Source organism: Mugil cephalus, chromosome 5 (assembly GCF_022458985.1).
Source record: "Mugil cephalus isolate CIBA_MC_2020 chromosome 5, CIBA_Mcephalus_1.1, whole genome shotgun sequence".
Classification (NCBI taxonomy): domain Eukaryota; kingdom Metazoa; phylum Chordata; class Actinopteri; order Mugiliformes; family Mugilidae; genus Mugil; species Mugil cephalus.
In genome coordinates this window covers 16,381,715-16,391,556 of record NC_061774.1, presented here as the reverse complement: position 1 = coordinate 16,391,556, position 9,842 = coordinate 16,381,715, and the positions used below count along the sequence as shown (strand labels likewise).

At 40.7% G+C, this 9,842-nt stretch overlaps 2 protein-coding genes across 3 annotated transcripts; both read right to left on the bottom strand.

Annotated features, from left to right (window-relative positions):
* Positions 1 to 4,076: 4,076 nt before the first annotated feature.
* Positions 4,077 to 6,586, bottom strand: LOC125007680 (transforming growth factor beta activator LRRC32-like). Its single transcript, XM_047584416.1, has 2 exons — positions 6,352 to 6,586; positions 4,077 to 6,206 (listed from the first exon to the last, which is right to left on the bottom strand). The coding sequence occupies exons 1-2, from the start codon at positions 6,439 to 6,441 to the stop codon at positions 4,335 to 4,337; spliced, it is 1,962 nt and encodes a 653-aa protein (XP_047440372.1). The 5' UTR covers positions 6,442 to 6,586; the 3' UTR covers positions 4,077 to 4,334.
* A 63-nt stretch (positions 6,587 to 6,649) lies between these two features.
* LOC125007681 (tumor necrosis factor ligand superfamily member 13B-like) lies at positions 6,650 to 9,590 on the bottom strand. 2 transcript variants are annotated; one of them, XM_047584418.1, is made up of 6 exons: positions 9,307 to 9,588; positions 9,094 to 9,181; positions 8,927 to 8,983; positions 8,731 to 8,843; positions 8,502 to 8,640; positions 6,650 to 7,404 (listed from the first exon to the last, which is right to left on the bottom strand). In XM_047584418.1, the coding sequence occupies exons 1-6, from the start codon at positions 9,481 to 9,483 to the stop codon at positions 7,289 to 7,291; spliced, it is 690 nt and encodes a 229-aa protein (XP_047440374.1). In that variant the 5' UTR covers positions 9,484 to 9,588; the 3' UTR covers positions 6,650 to 7,288. The 2 variants fall into 2 exon arrangements, with proteins under 2 accessions (XP_047440374.1, XP_047440373.1); XM_047584417.1 differs by having other exon boundaries at positions 8,502 to 8,843; positions 9,307 to 9,590.
* Between the last annotated feature and the right edge of the window lie 252 nt (positions 9,591 to 9,842).

The window sequence follows — 9,842 nt, the reverse complement described above, 5'->3', positions numbered from 1 at the left end:
CCTTGTGCAGGTTTGTGGTGGAACCTGCTCTTAATATTCATTTTTCACTGAAGACACTTCAGACACGCTCTCCCATCCCCAGAGTCTGTACTCTCTTCCTCACCGCTGTCTGTTGTCTTTTTCAGTCAGCCACAGCGTCTGTCCTCCTCTGTTTTCACATAATGGTATGATTATAAGTCCTCACATGAGACTGGCCACATGGCGTGGCCATCAAAACAAAGTTCTGTCCCTGTCCTCACGCGACCCTGTCCTCACGCGAGCGAAAGGACAAATAATAGTTGAAGGCCGGCTCTCGCTTGCTGGGAACCGGCTCTTCTGATTCACTACCAAGCATCGGTTCTTCTCTGTGCGTGCGACACATCACTAGTTTGACCTAAAATGGAGGCCACGCTAGGTAATGATGACTTCCAGTCACCTGTCACTACATTAATAGAAAGTGATAGTAGAGGATAGAAGACAAAGACAGAGCAGCAGACTGACATCGGTTTAAAACGTGGAAGGAAAGTTGTTATTTTAAACCCAAAGTTACCTGACAAGGTAGGTTGTGCAAACTCACTTACCTGTTCATTAGGAAAACATTATAATATATCATAGCCTCATGGATTGATTTAAAATAACACGGCGGCGTTGATTCAACCGTGTTTTCATTTTTGAGGCTGTGGTTTGTAGTAGTATTGAATTATATTGTGTTGCACTGACACATGTTTCTATTGTTTCGACAACTCCACTTTAGTCTGTGGGCTAGGCTAAATAACAAAAACACTTGAGTGTTTAATTTAAACCAGTTTAACAGCACCACAAAACTACAACCTCCTCCAAAATGATCGTAGAGTTGAATTATCGCATTACTTACACGACAACACCACATTACTTCTTAAAAGTAATAAAATTGATTCATAACAGTCGTGAATGAGGATTTAGTGCAGGACTGGTATATGAGGATGTGTTTGTTTTCACTAGTGTAATTAATGAACTGGTGAGGGAGCGTACATCCCCCTGTTCTTTTTTTAATCATACATATGCATAACCCATTGAAGTACATGTTATTGGAAAGAATATAGATATTCAATAATGAAGTATGGTATAAAGCGATTAGATAGACATCTCGGCATGCAATTTTGCAATCAAAACCAGCGCATAATGTGTTAACCAGTGCGTTGTTTTCAGTGACATGATTGAAGGATTAGTTTTTAAAAGAAATCTGACTAGACAATTTCAAGGAAAGGTCATGAAGCCTGTTGCATAATAAACAATCACAGTTAAGAGTTAATAATTATTACTGAAGTAAGATGCATTTGGGATCTTTACCTGATCAATATAAAGAATAATTATTGCTATACACATATACACTGCATATACATACCAAGATCAACTCCATAAAAAAGGGATTAACATCATTTAATGCCTTAGTACGCTCCAAGCCAGAGGGTGGCAGTACTGAAAGTTCTTAGCAAGGAGAAGAAGAAGAAGCAACAGCACCTTGTTGTCAGTTATGAATGATTTTAATTCTCATGTTTTTTTCCTCAACTCATCTGCCCTGTGTCTTTTTTTTCTTTTCTTTTTTTTTTTTTGGACAGTGTGAACTAAAACACTAGTGGATGGTTTCTTGTGAGGCAGAGAAAATGTGGTCTTAAATATGAATATTTAAGACCACAAGGAATGGATCCCTTACTACTGTATAGACCAGGGGTGTCAAACTCATGTTACTTCAGGGGCCACGTACAGAACAACATGGTCTCAAGGGGGCCAGACCTTCAAATAATGACAACTTCAAATGTTTCCCTTTGTTTTAGCACAAAGAAGTACATTATGAAAGTGTTTTCACTTAATGACCTGCACTATTACAAAATCTTTGAACAACCATATTTTTCTTAAGAAAAAGAAGTGCAATTTCTGTATGACTCAATGTTGTGTTATGTCCACAGCTCTTACTAAAATTGTGTAAAAGGAAAAGTAGTAAATTTCTTTGGAAAATTTGCAGTTAATGTCTTCAGTGTAATTTTTGCACTTTGCAAATTCGTCCCGCGGGCCAGATCGGGCCCTCTGGCGGGCCGCTTTTGGCCCATGGGCCATATGTTTGACACCTGTGGTATAGACAGTCACAAATAAGTCTGCATACTACATACTTCTCTGATCATGATAGGTTACAGCACAGAGATAAGGGACCCCACTTCATCGTGAACACTTTATAGTGAAAAGTCCCCAGAGCTCAGCTGATGTTGGACTATCCTTTTTGAATTCTGTGCTTTTGATCCCTTTTGTTGGGAATCTGCCTTTACAGAGTACAATCCAACATTTTTATATATATTTTTTATATATATTTCTTACTGTATAATCCTGATCTACATGGTTGTTCGTGTAAATCATGATAAGCTTTTATGAAAATGTAATTTCACAGCCCAGAATCAAACATTCTGCCTTAATTTCTGCAGTTTCTTCACTGAACTACTGTAAGAGCATGCTGGAAGAAGGAGCATGATGTATTAGTTAAGAAAAAAATAATTCCAAGTCAGCATATTTCTAAATATAACATGGAGCAAATCAAATTGAGAACAGATACGTCAGCCAGATGCTGAGGTTCAGAATAACACAATGTGCAATATTAATGGCAGTGTGATTGCTCCATTTGAGGAGCCAATGTGATGAAATAAAAATTAAAAAAAAAAAACAAACAACAAAAAAAAAGTCTCCATTCTCAGATATTTCTTCAGTCTAGCGAGAGAAACTGACAGTAAGACAAGCTTTTAGTAATTGCAGACAAACAAGCTGCTGCCGATTCCTGCTACTATATGCACCAAGTAGAAGAATGAATGCAATTTGCTATTTGCATTCCTATGGTTTCACACCTAATACTATCCACACAGTGTTCTATTCTTCAAGTGCTCTTTGCTTGAACTTGTCAAGCTGCTACTTGATCTAGTACCCAAAAACCCATGGGTGGGGCAGTAGAGACATTTCCTTCAGTTATATTGCTCAAGAGTCACATTGTATTCTGGCTGTTCTGATGCTAATGCTGGCATCGCATGCCTGGCTGTGTCCCAAGTGGACAAAGTAGTAATGGGCACAAGAATTGCAAAATGGCGATTTGCATCGGTTTAAAGAAGAAGGATGTGTCAGTAGAGTGTTGCTTAACAGGATATCCCGAGGCAGCGGCTTCACCCAAAAAGCTGCTTGTTTAGATTGTAATTACTTTTTGTTTTTTGTAGGTTATCTGATGCCTTTTTTTTTTTTACTCACATGTCATAAAGCCTGTCCATAGTCTCACATCATTGCTGGTGGATCAGCTGAGTGGGATCCAGTTCAGACTTTTATTCATGTGTTGTTAGTTTAGCTTGTGTGCTACAAAGAGAGTCTTATTTTATTAGTGGATCCAAATTCAGTTGGATTTATTGAGTGAGAGTGCACACACACTAAATGGTAGTAGCCTCAGTCGGTATTTTATGACTCTGTGGAATTCGAGTTGCTCAACTAAAAACAGATATTGCTCCTCTCCCAAGCTCAGTGATTTATTTTATAGGTATGAAAACAGGGTATTCATATTCCTGAATGAAGGCTGCCAACATATTGTGGTTATTAGGTACAGCATGTTTATTATGTACAACACAACTGTTCCCACATTTGTATGTGATAACATTCTCCAAGGACCCGCATAAATTAAACATTACAAAACTCAAACTGATTTATATAGTGACATATATATTCAAATGAAGAGAAATGAGCCACCTTTCTTTAAAATGGGTTTTTATACAGATAGCGATACAAGGTCTCCTTTATTGGCATTGCACTGAACGTTTCAGTCCAGATTCTGGGAATGTTGTGCAATCTCCACAGACGTCATAAAAATGAAATTAAAGTTTTAGTCGCAAATAAACATAAAATTTAACATTTGATTATTGATTTGGCCCGTGGCGTAATCCTAACACTCTGGGAGTGGATAAAGCAAATTTTCACTCTGTGCCGGTCACACAAAGTGATGCACGGATCACAGGCTTGTTGTTTGCACTGGAGTCATTTGAGAACGCTTGAACAGGGTGAGAGTATAATTATGTGTCAGATGATATGAGGTCTTCAGTGAGCTTTATCAACTGGAAGTCTTTTTTTTTTTTTTTTTTGCAGAATCTTGCAGCCAAGGCAGCCATTACGCCTCACTTCTGCTAATAACAAAATGGGTCATGCAAAGTGAAACTCCCCTGAGCTTTTCTTCAGGAAGTGTACTTTGCTCTCCACCTTCCCACTGACTATATATGGTTTGCCTACTTCATATAACCCGTGTGCATACTTTATATGGGACAGTGTGCAATATAATATGGATCACTGACAATAGATTTGGAATATCACACTAAAAATGATCTCTGTGTGCAGCACAGCTTCCTACTGAACACGATGAGCAGTGCTAATGATACAGTTACAAATAAAACCACTATGAACATTGGTCCTGAATGCACTTCCTGTGCCTTTGTGTGCACCGAACAATACACTAAGGAGTCCTTTAGATATTCAGACATGAGGAAGTGTCTAGCACTTGTGAAGCACTCGGTATTGTTGATGTCGGGCAGTTTGATCTTCTTCTCATTTAAGACTGTCAGCCATCCGCTGTCACAGCAGTTGAAATGATTCCCACTAATAAACATCACAGCGAGATGTAAGGATAAGGCGTGAAGCAAAGAATGATTTAAAGTCACAAAAACATTATTTCTTACATCAAGTTCTCTCAGAGGAGAGCAACTTAAACCGCTTGGTATCATGTCTAGGTGGTTGTTCGACATGTTCAGTTGGGTTAACGCTGACATACAAGGTAAAGGCAGATGAGAGCTGTTTATTTCACTGATAATCAAGGATTCAAGAGTTGTTTCCACACCTTCTAGTGCCCCCTCGTGCATTACCATGTGCACATTTTTTGCAAGGTTAAGAGAAACCAAAGACGTTCTTTGAAATGCGCCTGGCTCAAGTTCTTTTATGTTGTTTTCTCCAAGATCGAGGTGTTTGAGCGTCCTCAACTGCCCAAAGGTGACGCAGGATCCGCTGGAATTTATTTGCTGTGCTTTTTGAGAGCCTCCCAAGCGATAGTTGAAAGCGCAGGGTTGCACCGAGTTGTCTTGTAGATGCAACGTTTCTATTTGTGTGAGTGCATCGAGGAAGAGCGGGGAAACATGCGCAAGTCCGTTGCTTTGCAGGTCGAGGCGCTTTAAGGATTGAAAGTAAAGCTGGCGGACGTGTCCTGTGTGACTGTAATTTCTGACATTCCAGAAGATGTTTTGGAGACAGTTGTTACTGAAATTCAGAGTTTCTAAAGAAGTGAGGAGGCTCAGTGTCTCCAGTGGGAAAGACCTGAAGTGGTTGAAGCTCAGGTCGATGTAAATGAGCGGCATTAGCCTCCAGTTTGCGTGCAGGTTATTTTTTCTCACTGTTTTCTGACTCAGGATCTCATTATAAAGAGAGTTGACTGCAGACACCGCTGCAGCCTCTGATTTCAAGGCGCCGACCATATTATTCTGCAAATGAAGATACCGCAGGCGGTTGTTGGTCGGGACGATTGGGAAGTAAAGAAGTTTGTTGTAGCTAAGATCGAGAATTTCCAACATGTACGAGTGGTCGTCCTCACGTGTCACAAAGAACTCCATTGAATTTCTGCTGAGATCCAAATATTTGACTTGATGTAACTTAAAATCACAAATGCGTACAAGATTGTTTTTGGCCAGGTTCAACGTCTCTAACTGGCTGAGTGGTTCAAACGTCCCCTCTTCTATCTCTGATATCAGATTGTCATCCAGAAAAACGGCCCTCACACCTTTACTCTCTTTGAAGAGCTGATGCGACAGTCTCGTTAAGACGTTACTGCTCAACTTAAGTCGATCAAGAGACGATTTGTTCTTAAGGTACAGCTCCACCGAAGCATCATTTAGACCGTTCATTGATAGGTCCAAACTCTTCAGCCGGCTCAGGGATTGCAGGGCTTTGCTGTTACTGCCGGGGTTGTTGTTTAGACCGTTTCTGGACAAATTCAACAGTTCAAGTCGAGCCAAGTTTTCAAAAGCCCTCTCAGAGATGAGATCCAGCTGGTTGCTGCTCAGGTCCAGCTGCTCCAAGTACGGCAAAGCAAGTGTGTGCAACTGTCTGATGAAGTTATTGGACAGGTCCAGACTTCTGAGGCTCACATCCAAATCCAGAGGGACAGAGAGGAGGTTGTGGTTGTTCCAGGACTGCTCCTTCAAATGAAAGCCACATTAATCATAATCAAAGAGGGAACCATGGAGACCAAAGTTAAACAACCACCAACTTTGCGAGCTAAGAAAACAATATATTGTGCTGTCTTTACACGCCTTGCTTTTAACTTGCTGATCTTGAACCTACCTTCGGAGCGTGCTGTGCCTGTCCGGTCTTATGGAGGTCAAGGCTGAGTGACCAGAGTAGCAGGAGATTAGAGAGCACATGTTTGACCATTCTCCTCCTGCTGCTGTTTCTGCTGCTTCTAAAATGTGCCACTGCTGATGTCGGAGTTCATGTGCACGCTCACGCACACTCTCTTATAGCTATGCTTTATATAAAAAATAAAAAAAAAAAGGAGGAGGGGAGGGGGGATAAACAGCTGTGGATGATAGATAGGCACCATGGATACTATATTTAGACAAACAAAGACTTGACCAGTTCATATCACCGTGTTGGGCTTTATTAAGCTTTTACAAATGTATAAACAATGACTTTATAATAATTTGTATTGGGAAGAAAAAGGTTTATAGGCAAAAAAAAGATAAATGCATTTAAATATAGCCACAAAGCCAAATAACAATCGCACTAAAGTATAATTTACAGAGCTGTGAAGTTTCATGTCAACAAAGGAAAACACCTCCGGAGCGATATACAAATTTATACATTTGTTTGTTCCTGACATAGTCTTCGGAAAACGGAAGCTGTTCTAAAATAGATAAGAAGAACAAATAGGCAGGTGGAGCAGGAGGGAAGCCCGGCGAGTTATTAAGAGACACGCTAAAATAGGCTGATGAAAGGAGCTGGTGGCACACAGAAACAATGCTAGCGGACAGGCCCGCGAAAACTGCCTGAATGATCCGCGTTTAAAGCTAAAGGATTAAAAAAAAAAAAAGAAAAAAAAAGAAACTGACAGCCAATTTTAAATGGTCATTATGTCAGCGTTTAATAACAGGGTCCGGCGGTTTTCCTGCCACTGTCACTCGCTCCTTTATCAGCATCTTCTCACACAGCTCAGAGTCGGTTTCCCACTTCCTGCAGCAACTGAGCCGAGCACTTATCATCGCTGCCACACTCTCCCGTTTCAGTTCAGCTGTATGACACCGAAAAAGGTCGAGTCCTCGTCCATGGAGATCAGGGAATTGGGCCTGTCTAGGATAACCAGTTCTAATTCATCATCCTGAAACAGCTGCACTGTTCCTGTAACAGAGGGTAGATAATGTATCGTATCAGGAGAGATGCAATGCGGAGGGGAAAAGTGAGGGAAATATGTGTTTCACAGTTGCAGATCATTTTCTCACAATTGAAAATAATTTGAGGGTGATTCTTCTAGTATTTGTTACATTTTTCCAATCTTTTTTTTTCTCTTTAAGCGACAAAGATTCTTGGTTAAAGCAACGACGCCTGTAGTTGCAAATGCGGTTTTGTACTACAGCTCACAAGAATCATCTGGGGGCAGGAAAACAAACTACTACCATTCTGGTAAAGAGGTCAGGCCATAATTAGCCTTGAACAACTACAATATGATATGATCTCACTGTACCCTGCACGGATCATGAATCTTCCAGCAGCAGGGTACAGTGAAAGGAGCCCGTTCCTTTGGAGGCCTGCAGTTCCTCATCTAATAGCTCACTGTGGCTGCTTCTTCTTACGCAAACAGTCATAACAATATTTCAAAATGATCCGCAAACAATGCCAAAAGAGCAGCAGTTGTCTTGTTTTGTACATAAACCCTTGATGACTGACAGTGTTAAGTGCCAAGCCCACGGACCAGACATTTCTGGCGACTGTTTACTAATAAATGTCAATTTGAGTTTTGCCATTAAAATACGTTGCAGCAGTAGGAAATTTTCAAATCTTCAAACTCATATGCTACTCTGTCTTCTCATGATGAATTAGAGTTCTACATTTGTATCGGGAGATCTGTTCATAGAGACATCAAGAGACATGTAGGTCCTGCCATACTTTCATCAGTGGGTTATTCAGCGTTAGCTACAGGCTTAACGGACATTTATTTGAATGAAACTCTTCGAATTTCAAGAGTCAAATGCCCGTAGGTTGTTACGGAAGGAGAAATGTTAAACTTGTTCACAATTACAGAAAAAACTGTTGATATAAGGAAATAGTTTAATATATTACGACTTTTGCTTTTTCTAAAAAGCGTTAGAACAGATTAATTCCACTCAGATGTCTGTACGGGAGCAGTGAAGGCACAACCTTGAGCACAGAGAGTGGAAACAGCCATTCTGGCTTTGTCAGAAGGAAACTAAATCCACCGGCATTAGTGCCTCACTGACCTGCGGTGTAGCATGTGTTGGCAGGGGTTTTATCAGGCATCTCTTGCAGGCAGCGCAAGAGCCTTGTTGCTCTCCTCCCTGCGGATCCCCAGCTTTGGATGATGTGACCCATAACCGTGCTCGGACTTTCGAACAAAACCTGTGATTTCAGTAGAGCGTTAGCCGAAAAGTTGGAACAAGTCACACGCAATATCAACTTAGTTATGCTTAAGTTAGAGTGACACAATACTTGTCCAAACACCAAGTAATAACCATCTTCTTGGACAACAATCCTGTTTTCCTTTTGTGAAATTGTATTTCCCTGCTGCGCAGAAACAGTCCAAGGGATCACGGTTATATTTCCTGCGGGAAAAGGCAAGACACATTCATTCAAAATAATGGCAGACGGCGCAACGCTAAAGCCAAAGACTCGAATTTAGTTTTACCTCTTATGTCTGGTTGTTTGTTAGTATTAGCTTTAAACTGCAGAAATGATGTTGGAGCTGCCAAGAGAAGGAAATAAACATCATACTCTCATTTTATTAACTTTTTCTTCATTAACTGGTCTCACTACCAGATTAGACCGTAACTAATGGACACAGCTCCAACCAACCTCTGGAGATGCTCTGTTCCCGCTTTACTTTCTTAGAAGATAGCTTCACAGAACCCTGAACTTTTTGGAAAACACGTGGCTTTATGTCCTAAGAGAAAACAAGGCATTAAGATTAAATTTATTATTGCAGCACTATCTGAATACTCACTAATGGCATAAATCTCAGTAGTACAATGTCCAAGATGACTCCATCCTGTATAATCAGTGACATACCTCCCTTGTTTTGGCCATTCTCCCATTGACTCCCTCAGAACGTGGCTGATTTAATTGTAGAATTATGTCCCCGTGGAGTTTGCGAAAATCATTTTCTAAAACACTGGCTTTGTGCATCAGGAAAAGACTAAGACAAAACATGAACGCGGTTAGTGATATTAAAGCAGTATAAACCATAGCGAGGCTCTCGGTCTGAATGTCCCCGAGTTACTCTTGACGGTTGAGGTCACACAACAGTAAGCTCCGGAAACATCAATGTTCAGTTTCAGAATTAGTTCCCCAAATGAGGAACTATCTTCGCTCTCTGCCTCTCAAGATGGAACTCATTTAGGTTGCATGAAATTTACAGCCAACTTTGCGCAGCGCGTTGTGAAACTTGGAGTCGAAGTTAAAAGCCACGTTTTAATAAAGACAAAGGCCTCGCTCGCAGAAGAATCATTTGTCCTTGTCAGTACTCGTGCCAGCTCAGTCCAATATGAGAGATACGTTTTCAACGTTTTTCGAATTAATACTACCGGCCGCACAAACACAAGAGG

What these genes read in the sequence shown, in the direction of transcription:
- LOC125007680 (XM_047584416.1), bottom strand. Translation starts at nt 6,441, where the DNA reads ATGGTCAAACATGTGCTCTCTAATCTCCTGCTACTCTGGTCACTCAGC. An exon ending in AGGCACAGCACGCTCCGAAG is followed by an intron (nt 6,207 to 6,351) that starts GTAGGTTCAAGA and finishes TTTCATTTGAAG; the next exon opens with GAGCAGTCCTGGAACAACCA.
- LOC125007681 (XM_047584417.1), bottom strand. Translation starts at nt 9,483, where the DNA reads ATGGTTTATACTGCTTTAATATCACTAACCGCGTTCATGTTTTGTCTT. An exon ending in CAAACAACCAGACATAAGAG is followed by an intron (nt 8,844 to 8,926) that starts GTAAAACTAAAT and finishes CTTTTCCCGCAG; the next exon opens with GAAATATAACCGTGATCCCT. An exon ending in CAACACATGCTACACCGCAG is followed by an intron (nt 7,405 to 8,501) that starts GTCAGTGAGGCA and finishes CCTCTGTTACAG; the next exon opens with GAACAGTGCAGCTGTTTCAG.